The 20,205-nt window shown below is 41.6% G+C and overlaps 1 protein-coding gene across 1 annotated transcript; it reads left to right on the forward strand.

The window, feature by feature from the left end:
• Positions 1-302: 302 nt before the first annotated feature.
• LOC138880884 (uncharacterized) lies at positions 303-1,349 on the forward strand. Its single transcript, XM_070161067.1, has 2 exons — positions 303-488; positions 588-1,349. Exons 1-2 carry the CDS (start codon positions 303-305, stop codon positions 1,347-1,349), a joined length of 948 nt encoding a protein of 315 aa, XP_070017168.1.
• The last annotated feature ends 18,856 nt before the right edge of the window (positions 1,350-20,205 follow it).

The raw sequence follows: 20,205 nt of genomic DNA on the forward strand, positions 1-20,205 counted from the left end.
AAACTCTGTCAACAACTCTTAAGGAGGCTCTCAAAGGCAACAATACCAAGGTCAAGGACAACAAAATCAATAGAGGCCTAACCCGCAAGGGCAAGGCTACCAACAATGACAAAATGACCAAGGTAGCTCAAATCAAGGAAATTGGAATAATAACAACAACAACTTCTCAAATCGGATTTCAAATCCTTATGTTCCACTAAAGGGGCAATATTCAAATCAAGGTTCCTTAAGTAATTCCAAGTTGGAAAACATGCTTGAACGGGTATTGCAAAATCAAGAAATCCGACACTTCTATGAGGAATATGACCGAGCTTGTTGGTTCTCATACCGCATCCATTCAAAAATTGGAGATGAAAATGAGAAATCTCTCTAGGGAACAGAATACAAAGCAAAAGGGGACACTTCCAAGTGACACAATTGCGAACCCAAAGGGTAGTGGGAGTGGTCCAACTTCTCATTGCATGGCAATTACTACTCGGAGTGGGAAGGTACTTCAAGGAGAGAGTGAACAAGTGGTTGAAGTGGAAGAGTCCGAACAAGAGGTTTAGGCACAAGTTCAAGAGCCAATTGTTGTTGAAGCTAAAAAGGTACCGGAAGAGTTGAAAGTTCAAGAAGTAAACCGGAAAAAGGTAAAGGAAAAGGTAAAAGAGACACCAAAAACTCTACCACATATTCCTAGACCTCCTCCTTTCCCTCAAAGACTTTCTAGGAAGGTTGATGATAGCAAACTCGAAAAGTTCTATGACATTCTCAAGCAGTTATCGGTAAATATCCCATTTGTGGAAGCATTTCAAGAGATGCCGGGTTTTGCTAAGTATTTGAAAGACTTGATCACCAAGAAGAAAACCACCAAGAATGAAGTGGTGAATGTGACTCACCGGGTTAGTTCCATCATTGCAACAACCATCGTTCAAAAGAAAGAAGACCCGGGAGCTTTCACCATTCAATTCACTATTGGGGCTCATGACTTTGCAAGAGCTCTTTGTGATAATGGGGCTAGCATCAACTTGATGCCTCTTTCTATTTACAAGCAAGCGGGGTTAGGTATGCTGAGGCCTACAAGTATTAGGTTGCAAATGGCTGATCATTCCATAAAGAGACCGGTGGGAATTGTCGATGATGTGCTTGTGAAAGTGGGAGGGTTCCATTTGCCCGTCGATTTCATAATCCTTGATTGTGCAGTTGACAAAGAGATCCCTATCATCTTGGGGAGACCATTTCTTGCCACAGGAAGAGTACTAATGGATTCAAAATGGAATGAGATCAAGTTCCGTGTGAATGATGAAGAGGTTCCAAGCAATCAAGGGTTTGAAACTGCAGCAGGAATATTAAAGCATCTTGGTGATTGATGTTGTCGATGAGGTGGAAGATGCAGTTGAAATGAAGATGGAAGAACAATGCCTTGGTGAGGTGTTGGCGGCTATTTTGATAAATTTTGATGGTGAAGATATGGAGGGGTATATGGAATAAGTAAATGCATTGGAAAGGCTTGGGTCCTACACTTATGCTCCAAAGAAACTCTCTCTCGACTTAGAGAATAGAGTCACTCCTCCCGTAAAGCCTTCAATTATTAAGCCACCACAACTAGAGCTCAAACCAATTCCACCGCACTTGAGGTATAAATTTTTGGCTCTAATGACACTCTACCAGCAATAGTTTCTTCTTTGTTGAATGTCTTGAAGGAGCATAAGCAAGCTATTGGGTGGACAATTGCGGACATCTGAGGGATTCCCGCCGGAATTTGCGAACACAAGATCCAATTGGAGAATGAGAGTAAAACAAGTGTGGATCATCAACGCAGGTTGAACCCTTCCATGCATAAGGTGGTCAAGAAAGAAATCATCAAGTGGTTGGATACCGGGGTAGTCTACCCCATTGATGATAGTTATTGGGTGAGTCCGATGCAATCTGTGCCAAAAGAGGGAGGCATGATCGTGATTGAAAATGATAAAAATGAGCTTATCCCAACAAGAACAGTGACTAGATGGAGGGTTTGTATGGATTACCAGAAGCTAAACAGTGTTGTGTGCAAGGACCATTTCCCTATGCCTTTTATTGATCAAATGCTTGATCGACTAGCGGGGAGGTCATTCTACCGCTTCCTGGATGGATATTCCAGCTACAACCAAATCAATATTGCATTGGAAGATCAGGAAAAGACAACATTCACTTGTCCATATGGGATATTTGCATTTAGCCGGATGCCATTTGGGCTATGCAATGCTCCGGTAACTTTCCAAAGGTGCATGATGTCAATCTTCTCAGATATGGTGGAAGATTTCTTAGAGGTATTCATGGACTATTTCTCTATCGTGGGTGATTCTTTTGAGCATTGTCTCGACAACCTTATCCAAGTGCTTAAGAGATGTGAAGAAACAAACCTTGTGCTAAATTGGGAGAAATGCCACTTCATCGTGGACGAGAGCATTGTTTTGGGCCACAAAATTTCCAAACAAGGCATAGAGGTTGACCGGGCAAAGATAGAGATCATTTCCAAGCTTCCTCCACCTACTTCAGTTAAAGGTGTCTAAAGTTTTTTGGGGCATGCCGGCTTCTATAGGCGTTTCATCAAGGACTTCTCCAAAATTGCAAATCCCATGTGCAAACTCCTTGAAAAAGATGTAAAGTTCGTATTTGATGAGAAGTGCCTCAAAGCCTTTGAGTAATTGAAAGAAAAGCTCACAATGGCACCTATTATTGTCACACCCGATTGGTTTCTTCCATTCGAATTCATGTGTGATGCTAGTGGTGTAGCTATTGGGGCAGTGCTTGGCCAACGTCATAACCAGATTCTTCACCCTGTATATTATGCAAGCAAGACACTCAATGGCGCTCAAATGAACTATACTGTGACTGAGCAAAAACTTCTTGCCATTGTCTATGCTTTTGAAAAATTTCAGGCTTATTTGTTGGGGTCCAAAGTGATAGTATACACCAACCATGCGACTCTTAGTTATGTTATGGCGAAGAAGGATGCCAAACCAAGATTGATTCAGTGGGTCCTTTTGTTGCAAGAGTTTGACTTAGAAGTCAAGGATCGGAAAGGGACGAAAAATCAAGTTGTGGATCACCTATCTAGGCTTGAAGAGTCAGGGAGACCAAAAGAAGATCTTGAAATCAATGATGCGTTTCCAGATGAACACATATTGGCATTGTCTAACAAATTTGCTTCTTGGTATGCCAACATCGCTAACTTCTTGGTTAGTGACCTTGTTCCTGATGGATTGGAAGCTTATCAAAAGAAAAAGTTCTTGGGGGAGTATAGGCATTACTATTGGGAGGAACCATTTTTGTTCCGTAATTGTGCCGACAACATCATCCGGCAGTGTGTTTTGGAAGATGAGGTAACGCCGATTCTCAAGGCATGCCATGATTCGCCGGTTTGGGGTCATCATGGAGGAAATTGGATGGCGGAAAAAGTTTTTAAATGTGGCTACTATTGGCCAACGATCTACCAAGATACAAATGAAATGGTCAAGGCATGTGACCAATGTCAAATACAAGGGTCAATATCTAAAAGACATGAGATGCCGATGGATTTGTATTAAAAGTTGAGATCTTTGATGTGTGGGGATAGACTTTATGGGCCCCTTCGTGAGCTCATATGGCATGAGCTACATCTTGGTGGCTGTGGACTATGTCCCTAAATGGGTCGAGGCAATCGCCTACCAAACAATAAAGCAAGGAGTGTGACCGCATTTTTTAAGAACAATATATTCACACGGTTTGGTACTCCAAGGGCCATCCTGAGTGATGGCGGGTCTCATTTCGGCAACAAGGCTTTCGCCGGGTTGCTTGAAAAATATGGTGTAAAGCACAAGATGGCCACACCCTATCATCCTAGGTTGAGTGGTCAAGTTGAAGTTTCGAACAGAGAAATCAAAAACATCCTAGCGAAAACTGTCAATGCAAACATGACCGACTGATCAAGGAAGCTAGATGATGCGTTGTGGGCATATCACACAGCATTTAAGACCCCCATTGGCACTTCACCGTACAGGTTGGTTTTTGGAAAAACTTATCACTTGCCAGTGGAACTTGAACACAAATCCATGTGGGCTTTGAAGAAGCTAAATCTTGACTGGCCCGAGGCTGCTAACCTGAGGATGACACAACTCAATGAGATGGAAGAATTCCGTCTCCATGCCTATAAGAGTGCAGCCATGTACAAAGAGAGGATGAACTTTGTCCATGATAAGAAGATCTTGAAGCGGGAGTTCAATTCTTGTGACTTGGTCTTACTCTTCAATTCAAGACTCAAGTTATTTTCGGGTAAACTCAAGTCCAAATGGTCTTGCCCATTCAAAGTTGTGAGTGTGTCTCCCTATGGTGCTATTGAACTAGAGTCGGAGAATGGGACTCGAACTTTCAAGGTGAATGGACAACGAGTCAAGCATTACCTTGGTACTGCAGGAGAAAGGCATTTGATAGAACAATTTTCTCTAAGGGATAGTCCAACAGTAGCTCCCACCAAGGAATAATCCAAAATGTGTCAACTGCGTCGTGCCACGACGTTAAATGAAGCGCTTCTTGGGAGGCAACCCATGTGTGGTAACACTTTTTTGTAGTTTTTATTATTATTTACGTAAATTAGATTGAGCAAGTTGACGTGTGCGCTAGAGTGCATATAAGATATCATGAACAGGGTACTAGTGCTGGAGAAACTGAAGGAAAGAGAGGTCCAGATTGAGCGACAACTATGCGGTCGCATAACGACTATGTGAACCGCATAGTCATCACAGACTCAGGAAAAAGTTTGGCTAAATTAGTTGTCAACTATGCAGTCATTTATCATATATGCGGCTCGCATATGTACTTTGCGATTGCATTTTGCATCGCATATTGTTTCTAGGCTGCCCAGTCATAAGTCCACCGTATAACACTTATGCGATTGCATATTGTGTTATGCGATGAACTTATGCGCCACATATCTTCCAGGTATAAACCTAACACACTCTCTACACACACTCACGTTTGAACAAAAACAAGAAAAACAAAGAAAAAAACGAAGAGAGAAGAAGAGAACGCATAGAATCTGCTAAGGATCTAATCAAACTCACAATCTTTCTTAGTTCAATTTTTGAATCCTCGAGTTTCAGGTATGGCTTCTGGTTTCTCTTCTTATTGCTTACATTCTTCCATCTTGTTCTCCCTTTTGTGCATCGAACCTCACTCAAAAGCCATGAATATATGAAGTTGTTTGCTTGTAAATGGTCGAATTGGGCTACATGTGTGACTGGCATGATAGTTAGAATGTGCATTTGATTTTTTGTGAGGAGTGGATTAATGAATTATGTGTGTGCTATAATTGATAAACCAAAGAGGGGGAAGTCTGAGTACCCCTCTCTCTCTTGTGAAACTAAATACAATAGGCTTTATATTTTTAAATGAGTGGCAAAAGGAACCCACGTAATTTGGGGGAGGGTATAATTCTCATGAGGAAAATGATATTCTTATGAGGAAGATGACTTCTGCGGGCCGCATAATCGCTTTATGGTCCGCACAATCATTGCACATGACCCCCTAGATTGCCCTAAGTAAGAACAGGTTATGCAATTGCTTTTGCGATCGCAAACCTGATATGCAGTCCGCATATGTGCCGCAGAGTGAGGCAGAACATCAGGCTTTCTAGCCTTCCAATATGCGGTCACTTTGCGATCGCATAACCGCTTATGCAGTTGGTTTTACGATCGCATAACTGCTGATGACCTTCTACTTCGCACATATGCGATGGTTATGCGGTCCGATTACTTGATATGCGACCGCATAACCATCGCATAGTAGGCTCAATGTTTTTTTATTTTTTTTCGTTTTCTTTGATGACTTTCCCTGAGCTTTTTCACTCATTCCTACAATGTTTCATCAACAGGAATGACACTAAAGAATTCCAATCCAATGCAATCAATGCCCGCTCGTAGACAAAAAAAGGCTGCAAATCCTAGCCAACAAGCAACACAAGTCAAACGTTAGCGGGCTCAGGCACTTCGCATTACTACACAGCACTCCTCCCAGTCTGAAGAGGAGAAGTCACAAAGTGACCTCAGACCTACTATTGATCTATAGGCTGAGGCACGAAGGAAGCTGGGGGAGGACCTTAACCTCCAATTTGAGGTCAAGGGCTTCCTAGATCTATACAAAGTCGGGCTTTCAAAGAGGAAAATTCTCAAGGAAAAGCAATTGAGTTTAAATGGGTTGTCGGAGCATTACCCTCGCATACTCGAGAACATCACGTAGAGGAAGTGGGAGTTCTTCACTGAGGTCCCGAATGAATATAATGAGATAGTTGTAAGGGAGTTTTATGCTTCATATGGTGCCTCAAGGAGCGCTTCATAGAAGCGCAACAGGATCTTTGCAAAGTCTATCCTAGTGCGAGGGTTGAAGTTAGTTGTGGTGCTGAGACGATAAATGAAAGGTATTTCGAGGATTGGCGGTCAGGCACAACTGAATATGATGTTAAGGTCGCCTACAAACACAATGAACGTGCCTGGGTTGCCTCCGTCATAGCAAAGCGGACACTGGCCTGGATTGACCTTAAACACAAGATTTACAAGAAGGATCTCACAAGGGAGGGTCGATACTGGCATAGCTTTGTTACATCCCGTCTGATGTCGTCCAGAAATGAAGCTGGCATCAACATTGAGAAAGAACTTCTCATTGCGTGCATCATGACATGCATCAAGATTGATGTGGGGGAGATAATATTCCAGGAGCTGGGAATCAGAGCCAACCAGAAATAAACCTCACTTCCTTTCCCTTGCTTGATCTCTACTCTCTGCCAAGCTACAAGTGTGCCTCCTATGCCTAGGCATGACAAAATGGAGAAGGCTACCAAAGACATCGACATCATGAGAATCAATGACGCAGTAGCAAAGGAAACTGCAACTCAGTCAGAGACTCATATTCCTCCTCTATCAGATATAGCAGCATCAGAGGTCCCAGTACTGCCGGACACCTCTCAGGCCCTAGCTACCTCCACAGCCACTCCACAACCCTCTATTGCACATGCCCAGGTCCCTTTACCAGCTCTGTCCAAGATGGGTCTACTTGCTCAGCATGCCAATGCTAAGGTAGACCGGCTAATCAAGGAAATTCACAACCTCATCCGGCAAGCTTTGACCCCTATCCAATCCTTAGTGACTGTTCTTCAGCAGTAACATTAAACTTATGAGGATTTCCTCAAGAGCGTTGAAGCGCATCTTGAGAAGGTTGAGCGGGGTGAGGTTAGAGGTATGCCTCAACTCTAAAAAGATGTAGATGAGTTGAAAGCTGAGCTACAGAAGATGCAGAGCCTAGAGTTTAACTTGACACCCTTCCTCCCGAAGGAAGGCGAGCAGAGTGCTGGCACTTCCATCCCAATAATGGATATTGATTTCACGACCCTGATGACAGCCCCAGAGGCACAACATGTTGAGACCGCCAAGGCTCAAACTCGTCCTGCTCACATTGATGTTCCTTCATATGAGGAATTTGGAGATACTGAGGAGTCCGATGAGGGGGAGTCAGGAGATGAGGAGACGGATGAAGAGGCACTGGGTGAGGATACTGAGGGTCCTCAAGACAAGGGTAAGCAGGTTGTTGTCTCTACAAGGGCAGATGAGAAGAGGAAGTAGTTGTGCAGACAACAATTGCACATTCGCTAGCAGATATGGTCACCACAGCACATCCATCGACCACTCAGCCATTATCGGGCGAGGCTAGCAGCTCCCAGCCCCTAGCTCCAGCCTCACATCAGGTGGAGCTTCCTGCTATACCCTCATAGCAATTGGAGCCTCTTACTCTCACTGTGGAGGATACCACTCAGTTCAAGGTTCCACCAGCTGCAGTTTCACTACTAGTAGCCGATCCCACAGATATCCTAGATCCTTCAGTTTCCCCGAGCGCCTAGTGCGCCCTAGGGAGTCCCTAAGCTTTCTTTTGCTTTATATATGCATTGGGGACAATGCATGATTTTTGGTTGGGGGTGAGGTAGTCATAATCATAATGTTGTACCCATATTTTGTTGTACCCAGTACTTTGTATATAAACTCTTGTAATTTAGCAACGAATTTCCTTTGGTTTTCTTTGCCGGGTTCTTTTTCAAGGGTGTAATAGTAGAACCACGACAATAACATGAAATATTTTGACTTATTTGGTGTTGATTGTGTAGCTTCAAGAATGTGTTGGATGTTGTAAATACATGATACCCTTGAAAAAAAAAATACTATGTTGGTTAGTCATTCTTGTGAATTTGAGGCTCGCTCTTTGACTTTATGCTTATTCAGAATCTTACATATTTTGAGATGAAAGTATTGAGTTGCCTTGTCTCACTTGTGGGCTGAAATGATGTTGAGTTGAACAATTCATGCATTGTGAGTAAGTGAGGATTTGATTGAATAATGCACATGTCTAACTTGTGATGTCTAGAACTTGCCCGGTTGGTTTCTTAGTGCGACTCTCAGGTTAATGATTGGATGTTAAAATGATCTTAGGCTCTCCTTGTGATTACTAGACAGTTTTGCCTAACTTGACCTCCCTGATACATTAATTACCATAGTTACCCCCTTTGAGCCTTTAACCTTTTGTTGGCTACCACATTACAAACCTTTATCCCTTCTATGAAGTAATTCCTTCTTTTGAACCCATCCCTCCTTGAATGTGTGAGATTGAGGCTAAAATCCTAAGTTGGGGGTGCCGTTATAAAGTGGAAATTGGCAAGGTTTGCTACTGTGTGTATATAAAAAAAGCAATAACCTCAAAGTTGTGTATATAACGAAATGTAAGCTCCAAAAAGAAAAGAAAAACAAAAAAAAGAGAGAAAAAGAGTGGAGTCTTGTAGAACTTAAAGTAATACTTTGAGGTGGTTCTAGGTCGATAACCCGAGGTAAATAAGGGATATGTAGTAAAAAAGCATAATGTATGTAGCGTTAAAGGAGGGTATAACCACTACATTCCTAAATATTCATCCAACCCGTCCCGAAACCTACATTATAACCCCTTCAAAGTCCTTAGTGATCTATGGTCAATCATTCCTGAGATAGCGACAAAGTTAAAATAAGGGCAAGCATATTGACTGATACTTGTAGCATGTAGCTTTCATTCCGAGTGTTAGAGTGTTTTGATTGCATCCTCTATACATATATGTGAGTGGGGATTTTCTTTGTTGTGAGCACACATGAATTGTAAGACTTAGCAGAAGATAGGTTCTTGAAGTAGAACACAAGTGCACTTAGCTGTGAATAGCATTTTGTCATTTTGGTCGAGGCTCTAATGTCACGAATTGATTAGCGAATGGTTGAATGATAAGTTGTCTTCCAGGAAGGGTAAATAAATGGGGTTACATGCTTGTTAGTTTTCAGTCAAAACCATCTATAGTCATTACTGTTTTGTGGAATGTCGGAAATAAAAGTTGTATAGAATAGGATAACTTTGTTTTAGTTTCTTGAGGACAAGAAAGAGTTTAAGTTGAGGGTGTTGATGTGCCGTAGAATTTCGACATAATTGATACCAATTGCTTAGATTTTAACTCGTCTTTTAATGCATTTTTAGTTATGTAATGACCCACCCGGTCGTTTCATGAGTTACCGCTCTGTTTCCCCCATTTTTGCTTCTTATCCCTTGTTTAGCTGTATTTTGTATTATCGGATTGGTTGGCTCGGGTTCTGAAAGGTTTTGGTAAGGATTGAAACACTTAGTCTCTTTTGAGTGAGCTTAAGTTGGAAAAGTCAACCGGATGTTGACTTATGTATTAAAGGGCTCGGATGTGAGTTTCGATGGTTCGGATAGCTTCAGGAGGTGATTTGGAACTTAGGAGCGTGATCAGAATGTGTTTTGGAGGTTCAGAGTAGAATTAGGCTTGAATTGGCGAAATTGGAATCTTGACATTTTCGATTGATAGGTGAGATTTTGATATAGGGGTCGGAATAGAATTATGGGAGTTGCAGTAGGTCCGTGGTGGCATTTGGGACGTGTGTGTAAAATTTCAGGTCATTCAGACGTGGTTTGATAGACTTTTTGATTGAAAATGGAAATTAGAAGATTTTAGAATTCTTAGGCTTGAATCCGATATGTTTTGGTTGATCCGATGTTGTTTGAGGTGTTTTGAAGATTGGTATAAGTTTGGATGGTGATATGTGACTTGTTTGTGCTTTTGGTTGAGGTCTTGGGGGCCTCAGGGTGATTTCGAATGGTTGCCGGAAAATTTGAGTTGGGTTGTGACAACTGAAGTTTTTTCTCATTGCTGTCATAACCGCACCTGCAGATAGGGGACCGCAGGTGCGGTTTCGCAGAAGCGAGTTTGGAGCCGCAGATGTGGCCAAGGAAGGCATATCTGGAACCGCAGAAGTGGTTGAGGTGGCGCACCTACGATAGCGCAGGTGCGGGATTTGCTTCGCAGATGCGGTGCCTGGGATTTAAGTGGTGACTGCAGAAGCGACGCTTGGTACCGCAAAAGCGGTTACGCAGGAGCGAGGACTGGACCGCAGGTGCGAAAAGCCTGGGCTAGAAGGTATAAAAGAATTCCTTCGCGATTTTTGAGTTGTTTTCACCATTTCAAGTCGGGTTTGGAGCGTTTTGTGAGATTTTGAAGAGGGATTCCAGGGATAACATCCGGAGGTAAGATTTTTGAATCTAATAATCGAACCTATGGCATTATTTCACAGATTTGGCCTAAGATTTATGAAAATTAAGGGTTAAAATATGGGGATTAGGGCTTGGTGTTGGAGACCTTGACTTGGGGATTTGAGGGGCTATTTGTGCTCGGATTTTGGAACTTTTGATATGTATGAAGTCGTGGGAAGATAAGGAATCTATTGATGTAAAATTTATCGAATTCCGAGATATGGGCCTGGGGGTCGAGTTTTGGTTAATTTCGGTATTTATGTTGTAAATTGATTATTTTTGCATGGGCTTCGTTTCCTTAGCATATTTTGATGTTGTTATTCTGATTTTGGATAGATTCGACGCGAGTTGAGGCCGATTCAAGGGGAAAAGGCATCGCGGGCTAGAGTTTGGACCAGATCGAGGTGATTAATGATTGTAAATGTTGTCCTTAGGGTATGAAATCCCGGATTTCACATCGCTGTGCTATATTGAGGTGACACACATGCTAGATGACGAGCGTGGGGTCGTGCACCGTTGGGGATTGTGACTTAGTCTATCCTGAATGACTGTTTTATCGCGTATTTGATTGAAAACTTTTTGCTATCATCATGTTTTGGGCGGAATGTCATATTTGGACCTCGTGCGAACTATTTGGACCCTTAGGGGATTTACTGCTATTTCCTCACTGTCTTGATTTCAATATCCGTACTCAGTCATGCTATATTATACTATTTTCATAACTCAGCCATGTTTACTTTGTTTTAATACTTTAAATGATATTTTTGGCTGAGCATTACAATTTTTACTGTGCCCGAGTGGCTTTTAGAGATTTCTGACCGAGTAAGGATGAGGGCCTATGTTGTGAGGATAATTTTGGGTCGGGCTGCATGCCACAACAGTGATACACTGATTTATGATTTTGAGGCCAAGGGCCTGAGTTGTATGCCACGAGGTGGCTTGATATGAGGCCGAGAGCCTATTTGATTATGCCACGAGATGGCTTGATATTGCGCTTAGGCCGTAAGGGGCCCCTCCCGGAGTCTGTACACCCCCAGTGAGCGAGACCATTGTGATATGAGATATAGCTCGAGGGGATGGTATTGTTCCATGTTGTTGCCCGAGGGGCTGATTCTGTTGGTATTCTGCCCGAGGGGCGGTTTTTATGTATTTATCTTTTCTAGTTGCTTTTCTTTTGCGTGTTTAACTGTTAAAAAGGTGTTTTAAAGAAGCTTATTCTGAACTAAGGTGTTTTTATAAGATTTCACTGTTTCATTGCCTTTTATTGGTTTTACACTGCTTCTTTATAGCATGTTGTTGTGCTTTACGTGATTTCTTATCGCTTAGTCCTTATTTATTGTTATTACTCACTGAGTCGGAGTACTCACATTACTCCCTACACCCTGTGTGCAGATACAGGAGCCTAGGGTCCCGCTAGCGAGTGGTGATTGCTTCCAGCTCAGGCGGTTCAGAGTTCACTAGGTAGCTGCTCGGCGTTCGCAGCCTAGTGCTTCTCCCTCTATCTTATTTTCCCTTGTTTTAGATCTGTAATAGACTATATACACTCTTCCTACTTTTAATCGGTTATTAGGTGCTCATGACTGGTGACACCCCGATGTCGGGTTGTATTTTTCCGCAAATTGTACTAGTTCACCTTTATTTTGGTACTATTTTCTTGTTAATGACTTAATTATGTTATTTCAATTGTCTAAAATGAATTGGGTGTTGTGTAGGCTGGACTTGTCTTCACGAGAGGCGCCATCATGATCGCATCTGGGTTTAGGTTCGTGACAAGTTGGTATCAGAGCCTTGATTAAATAGATATCATGAGTCATGAGCAGGTTTAGTAGAGTCTCGCGGATCGGTACAAAGACGTCTGTATTTATCCTCGAGAGGCTTCAGAACCTTTTGGAAAAACTTCATATTCTTGAAATTTTTGTCATGCGAATCTGTTGATCAGAGTACTAAAATTTTGTTATTCTATTCTTACACAGATGGTGAGGACATGCGCTACCGGTCAGTATGGACGACCACCAGTACCACCAACTGTGGCCACTAGAGGCAGAGGACGCAGTCATAGTCGTGGTAGGGGCAGGGGTATAGCCCGCGCAGTAGCTAGGGCAGCACAAACAGATCCACCAGCCGCCCTAGTTCAGGATCAGGTCCCAGTTGTGGACGCTCCAGCAATACCAGCCCAGGCACCAGCTGTGCCTATTGTGATTCCGAGTCTTCAGGAGGCCTTGGCTCAGATTCTATCAGTATGCACTGGCCTAGCTCAGGCGGTCTCAGTCACTATAGCCGCAACTACTTCTCAGGCCGGGGGAGGCACTCAGACTCCCGCCGCTCGCACACCTGAGCAGGTCGTGCAGGGACTTCAGATACCGAGGGCATATCCAGCCCAGCCGGTTACAACTGCTCAAGACTATGTAGCTCCTGCCATGCCAGAGGAGGAGCAGCGTAGGTTAGAAAGGTTTGGTAGACTTCAGCCCCCGACTTTTAGTGGTGTAGAGGGCGAGGATGCCCAGGGTTTCTTGGACAAGTGTTAGAGAATTCTTTGTACAGCAGGTATTCTGGAGACCAGCGGAGTCGCTTTCACTACTTTTCAGTTTTCTAGAGCTTCCTTCACTTGTTGGGAGGATTTTGAGAGGCGTAGGCCTGTTGGTGCAATACCCCTTACCTGGCAGCAGTTCTCCGCTCTTTTTTGGAGAAGTATGTGCCGCAGTCTAGCAGAGAGGAGCTGTGCAGGCAGTTCGAGTGGTTGCGTCAGGGAGAGATGACTGTGACGTAGTATGAGATGAGGTTATCCGAGTTAGCTCATCATGCTATTTGGTTGGTTCCGACAGATAGAGAAAGGATTAGGAGGTTTGTTAATGGCCTCACTTATCGGCTTCGTATTCTCATGACCAGGGAGAGGGTGTCTGGTTCTACTTTTGAGGAGGTTGTTGACATTGCTCATGAGATTGAGTCAGTTCGTCGCTAGGAGCGAGATGAGAGGGAGGCCAAGCGGCCTCGGGGATATGGTAGTTATAACGGTGCTCCTTCGAGAGGTTAGTTTCAGCACGGCAGAGGCCGTCCATTCAGGCAGGTTCAGCCAGCTCGCCCCGGTTATCGTGGGGTGTCACACCTCCTTTTCACTACCCCGAAAGGGCGTATAGGGGAGTTTTTTCCAATTTAAGTGACAATCGAAACAGGATTATTTATATAAAATCAGAGTCACCACTTGGGATAATTTATGGTGTCCCAAGTCACCGGTTTAAAATCCCAAATCGAGGAAATTTGACTCTATTTACGGTCTACGGACACAGAAATTCGGGTAAGGAATTCTGTTAACCTGGGAGAAGGTGTTAAGCCATCTCCAACCCTAACACTAAATTTCACACCTTAACACCAAATTTACTCCAACCATTACACCATTTTTACACCAAATCTTCTCTCTCTTCTATATTATATTATTATCTTCTCTTTACTTTTCATTTTTTATTTCCTTCAAACTAATACTATCTTTTTTATTTTTTCCATATTCATTATATATAATTCACATTCACCACTTATATTTTTTATTTTTAAATAATGGTTATATTTCTTTTTATACAATTATAATAATAATTCTCCCGGGTTAACAAAATTCCTTACTCGGAGTTCTGGTTCGTAGACTGTAATACAGAGTCAATCTTTTCCTCGACTCGGGATCTGAACCGGTGACTTGGGACACCATAAATCTCCCAAGTGGCAACTCTGATGTTTAAATAAATAAACAATCCTGTTCCGATTGTCCTTTAATTGGAAAAACTCCCTTATATTTATGCCCTGAACGGGGTGTAGGTACAAAGGAGGTGTGACAGCTCTGTCGTCTCTGCTGGGGACAGAACCCAAAATCTCTGGTTCAGGGTTCAGAATTCGAGCTTATTAATATGATTTTGCTTGGCTTTATTTATTGTTGATATTACTGTATTCTGTGAACCCTTTTGTGCTAAGTACTATCTGTTTATCGCTTTAATATTGTCTGGATTGTATATAGTTGTCTTCTTACGCCACCCCTTTGAGTCTTCTGAAAATGGTGCATACGTTCGCGTAGTCCATTTTTTCTGTAGAAATTATACCAAATAGAACGAGGCTGGGCAAGCGACAAGGCCGGGTAGACTTCAGTTCTCCCAGTACGTCGCCCCCTCCTCAGCCCCAGTTGTCCGCTCGGGTACCCCAAGTCTAGACCAAAACCGCAGGATTTAAACCTAGAAAAACACAGCCTCATGCCGGATCCCTAGTAGGAACGTTTGTTTGCATCATGTGCATTTTGACTTTGGAGACTCAACACAGGGGTTGAGTTTGTCTAGGACAGGTGCACCTGAAATGAAAAGACCATCTTGATGCATCCTATGTGCTACATGTTGCATTTATTCAAGGGTAAAAGGGTCATTTAGCGGACCAATGATAGTTGAGGGCAAGTGAAAAAATGAAAAAAAAAAATAAAAAAAGGGGAAAAGAGAGGGTGAAGTGTGAGGATAAAACGAGTGGGGCCTAATTATGTTTTCTATTTCATTTTTGTTTAAAAAAAAGAGAAGAGCTTGAAAATTGAAAAGATTTTGCACTTTTTATCATTTTTCAAAAAAAAAAAAAAATCGAAATAGAAAAATAAAGTGAAAAGAAAATCCAAAAAGATTTTATATGTTTCATCATTGTTCGAAAAAAAAAAGGAAAAAATGTGTTTTCTATATGTCAGTTGTTTTTATTATTCTCGCCCATATCCAATCTGCTCGAACTACGCATACCTGATTCTCGTCTTTCGGGGCGTGATACGTAGGAAACCCACATAGGGTCCGGTCTTCCTAGTAAATCTTAGGTTCTTGGCTTTGCGGGGTCTTAGCCAAATTTTACACTTCTAGCCACCTTTTAGCCAAATAAGCCATTTTGCCAAAATAGTCTCAATCATGTCTTGCATGTGTCTTAGGGAATGTTATTGTCTCACATAGTATTGGTTTAAGTTTTCTTATACAGGTGTGGATTTATTTACCAAAGTTTGAGCATGACAGACACCCCGTGACCATCCGGTCAGGATTGTATTCAGGAGTTGCTTAAGGAGATTTTTATATTTGTTATTTTTATTTTATTTTTATGTTTTTTTTATGTTTTTTTATGTCGTCTTTTACTTTCTAGTTTTATACAGTAATGTCAAGTATTTTGTTATTGTATTTTCTGCTTTATATTTGAAAAATGTGCTGTAACCCAAAAATCCAAAAAAGAGATGTTGCATTTTTTATTTCCGTTATAAATTTTCTTTAGAATACTAATTCTAGAAATGAAAAAATATTTTGAGGTTGTTTTTCCTTTTAGGCAATTAATATCTAGGACTTAAAATGAATTATTTTTATGTTCCCTTTAGTATATTAGGACCAAAATTCAAAAACAAAAGAGAGAATTTTATTTTAGTACTTCTTTAAAAGTTTTCTTTAAGGTATTAATTCCAAAATCCAAAAAGATTTTTCTTTTGAGGTGTTTCTTTGGGAAATTAGTGAAAAATAAAAAAAATTCTTTTATTTTCATTAGAACTTTAGGATGTTGTACATAGAAAAAATATATTTTATCTTTTGTTTGTCATTAGAGTTTCCCCTTTAGGTAGTCAAAAACTGAAATCCAGAAATATCTTTCATCTTTTCTCGTTGGGAAATCCTTCCTCAGGGATATCAAATGCAAGTTCAAAATATTTTTCTATGGTTTAATATCTAGATTTCCTTCCTAAAAAACAAAAAAAAAATGTCTCCTCTAGGGTTTGTTCCTTAATAATTCCCGCAGAGTATTTGTTTCAAAAAGAAGAAAAACTAAAAAAAAAAGGGATTTGCTTCTTTATTTCTCTGTTCTCATCAGAGTAGTCCCTAAGGTAAAAAAAAATGAAAAAGAGAACGTCAGTTTGTTTCCTTTATTCCTGATCTTCTAGAACTACGCAAATATCTGATTCATGCGGGGTCATGATACGTAGGCAACCTACATAGAGTTCGATCGAATCACTTTTTTTTACTGTTAAAAGAAAGGAAAAAGGGAAACGGAAAAAGAAAGAAAAAAAAAGGTGAAGTCATGGGATGTGAGAAATGAGAAGGAAGAAAAAGAGCGATATCGAAAAGAAAAAGGGGAAGGAAAATGAGCGAGCTAAGAAGTGCTAGAAAAACAAAGAAAAGAGAGACTGAAATGAACGAATTGAGATGATGCCAACTGACCTTTGTACCCTCGAAGTCATTTTAGAACCGATAACTGTGGCTAGGTGCATTGCATATGAAGTGAGATTATCTTATGTTAAATGCCCTAACGCTAATGTGATGGTTTCATTTTGTTATATTCATAGCGGAAGGGTGGTTGGTTTGTGGTTTTTAAAGTGGTAACTCTTCTCCACAACACAAAGTCAAAAGGCAATGGCAGACAACAACAGAACTGAATTGGTTGATACCGGTGCCCGAAAGCAGTTGGTGGAACAGGATAAGGGGTTGGTTGAATAGGTGAGGATGTTTAGACAACACATGGCGGACATGTATCAGGCCTGGATGACTGGGATGGCACCACCCCCGCCACCACCTAGCTTCCTAAATGCTACCCTTATCCAAACACCGGTCACAATGCCAAATGATCCCCCATACTCTCCAGATTCACCCGCTTACCATGGCTTTGCCAACCACCCTAGTAGCTCCGTCACTCATCTTCCAATTACTTTTCCTAAAAATTACCCTCCTATCTTTTCCACCATCCCCAACAACGAACACCCACTCAAAGCTCACGATGCCCGATATTACCCCTCAGAGGTTGCCCATAAAGTTCCCAACTCATACAAACAGAGCCCTCGGGATAAGTTGCATGTTGAAAATGAAAGGTTCACAGGAAGAGAAAGGAAAGAGGGGATACCCAGGAGGCTGAAAGGCATAGAACAATCCTCGAAGAACAAACAGGGAAGGGAAGATCAGGGCAGCATGTCCTACAAAGAGTTGTCTATGTCCCCCGACGTTCGTCTGCCTGTGGGGTTTAAAGTGCCAAAGTTTAACTTTTATGATGGGTGTGGAGATCCGGTAGCCCATTTGAGGGATTATTGTAGTGAAATGAGAAGTGTTGGCGAGAAAGATGATTTGTTGATGGCGTATTTCAGTGAGAGCCTGACTGGGGCAGCTTTTGAATGGCATAATCGTCAAGATGTTGGTAAGTGACCTGCATTGGGTGACATGGCTCAAGATTTTGTTCGATACTTTCAATACGGATCAGGCGTTACCCAGACCGCTCCTCCCTATCTAAAATGGAAAAGAAGTTGGAGGAAAGCTTTAGGGAGTTTGGGCTCAGATGGAAGGAGTAGGCTGCTCGAGTCAATACCCCGATTGGAGAAGAAGAAATGGTCGAGCTCTTCCTAAAAGCCCAGGGGCCCACCTACTTCAGTCATTTGATCCCGACCTTGGGAAAGCCTTTCAATGATGTGTTAAAAATGGGGGAGATGGTAGAAGAGGGAATCAAATCAGGTAAAATCATGAGCTGTTCGAAAGACATTCAAAACATCCCAGTAAGCTTGGGTGGAAGAAAGAGAAATAGAAAAGATGATCCGATGGACTTTCCCGGTCAACACTTCCAGCTTCGACATCGTCCCCATTGATATCCTTGTGCACCAGATGATCCTCCCCAATGCCACTTCTCTCTACAGAACTCCCAAAATCGTACGTCACTCTCTCAGTACCCAGCTCCACGAAATGCCTATCCACCTTCACGAGCCTACCAAAAACCCCCTAGATCAGGTTTCCGGCCCAATCAAGCATTTAAGAATGAGAGGTTGCTGGAAAAAGAAAAGGCTTTCACCCCATTAGGAGTGTCATATGACAGTTTGTTCCAAAGGTTGAAGCAATGTGACACGTTGAAGCCGATTCATATAAAAATGCCAAACCCTCTGTCAAAGAAGTTTGATTTTTCTCAAAGGTGCGCATATTGCTCAGATGCCCTGGGGCATGACATAGAGAAGTGTTGGAATCTAAAGAAAGCAATTCAGAAGCTTATTGATGCAGGTGACATTGTCGTGCAAAATCCAGATGCAACAGACACTAGCCAAAGTCCATTGCCTGTTCGTAATGAGACGCATATGGTGAGTATGATTTGTTTTGAAAAGGAATATGAAAATTCTTCCGAGATCCTCGAAGGTCCACGCGCTGCAAAGTTTTCAGTGCTATCAGAGGTTGATCTTAAGAACGAGCCAATAAAGGGAACCCAAAAGCAATTTGTTAAGAACAATGTGATGGAAGTTTGTGAAGGTCCTAGTAATGTTGATGCGGAATTCAGTGGCTAAGATGCCGAGCTTGGCAATTGGAAAGACGCTTCTGTCTTTGTTAGCCAGGGAGGGGTTTTGGTGGTTTATTTTGTTGTCATTTCGGTTGTCCGGGTTATTTCAGGGTTGTAATTCGGATATGATCTTATGACTCAAACCCTTCTATCCTTTTATTTTGCCTAGTTTAATTTTTCATAGTAACTCGTTTAGTGTTGTCTAGGTTTGTTCTAGGGTTGTAACCCAGTTTAGTTTGCTTGTTTTGTTGTTCAAACCCTTTCACCATCTGTCTAATGCAATTTCCTGTTTTTTGTTATTTTTAGGCATTTTTGTTTAGTTCTCTTTTCCTTTTATAGTCCTTTTCCTATTGACTCTAGTGACATGGCACGCACACGTAATTCTCAGCCTGGTCTTAAAAAGTTAGTTTAGTCATGAAGCAATGAAATAATATTGAAGATGTAGGGACATTTGAGGGAAATAAGTAAAGGCATTTTGAGATCACTTCAAGCCCGAATTGTGTGAAACTAGGGTAGATAGAATATGAAGAAACCCTATTGAAATGCATCATGCCGCATCAATTTGAAGCTAAAGGCAAGTTTGCCTGAATTGACAAGGGCCGTTCATGGTAATGAGAGTGAGAGTGTTGTCCAATGGTGCTTTGTATGTAACAGATGTAGAAGGCTAATGTGTGGATATGGTCATCAAGTCTGGCGCAATCAAAAGATGTTACGAATGTTTTCCTTGGTTTGTTTAATTTTGTTGTTGGTACTTGGCATGTTTTGAAGATTGGAATGACGAAGACATTTTGTTCTGCTATCTAAACACCCTATCCCTTGTCACCCCTTTGAGCTTTATTTATTTTCTTTCATACCCCTCTTTCGGGATCAACGACACAATTCAGAAACGCAAGTGCGGAGAGTAAGTAATTGAAAAAAAAGAAAGAACGAACAAGAAAGGAAAAGAAGAAGAAAAATGAAAAGAGAGAAGAAAGAAAGAAAATAAAGAAAAGAGAAAAGCAAAAAGAGAAAAAGAGAGAAAAAGAAAAAGAAGAAGAAGAAAAGAAGAATAACGGAAGAAAAAGAGAGAGAGAGAGAAAAGAAAGGAAGAAAAGAAAGATCACAACAACAAAGTAATTTCTATGACATGAACTACGTTCGACCTGATTCCTTTTAAGGATACGTAAGCAGCCTCACGGTTCGGTCTCATCAAAATAAAAATCCAAAAGTCCCCAAGAAAGAAACTGGGGTAGAAGTTGTGGTTGTTGTAAGAAATATGATTCCGAAAGTTATAATTTTAAACCCATGTGAATTGTTTTGAGCCTTTGATATCCTTTCTTTTTAACCCTATCCAAAAGCCCACGT

Source organism: Nicotiana sylvestris, chromosome 11 (assembly GCF_000393655.2).
Source record: "Nicotiana sylvestris chromosome 11, ASM39365v2, whole genome shotgun sequence".
Taxonomy (NCBI): domain Eukaryota; kingdom Viridiplantae; phylum Streptophyta; class Magnoliopsida; order Solanales; family Solanaceae; genus Nicotiana; species Nicotiana sylvestris.

Coding starts and splice junctions, on each gene's coding strand:
- LOC138880884 (XM_070161067.1), top strand. CDS start 303: ATGACCGAGCTTGTTGGTTCTCATACCGCATCCATTCAAAAATTGGAG. Junction 489..587: donor TTACTACTCGGAGTGGGAAG/GTACTTCAAGGA, acceptor GAAGCTAAAAAG/GTACCGGAAGAGTTGAAAGT.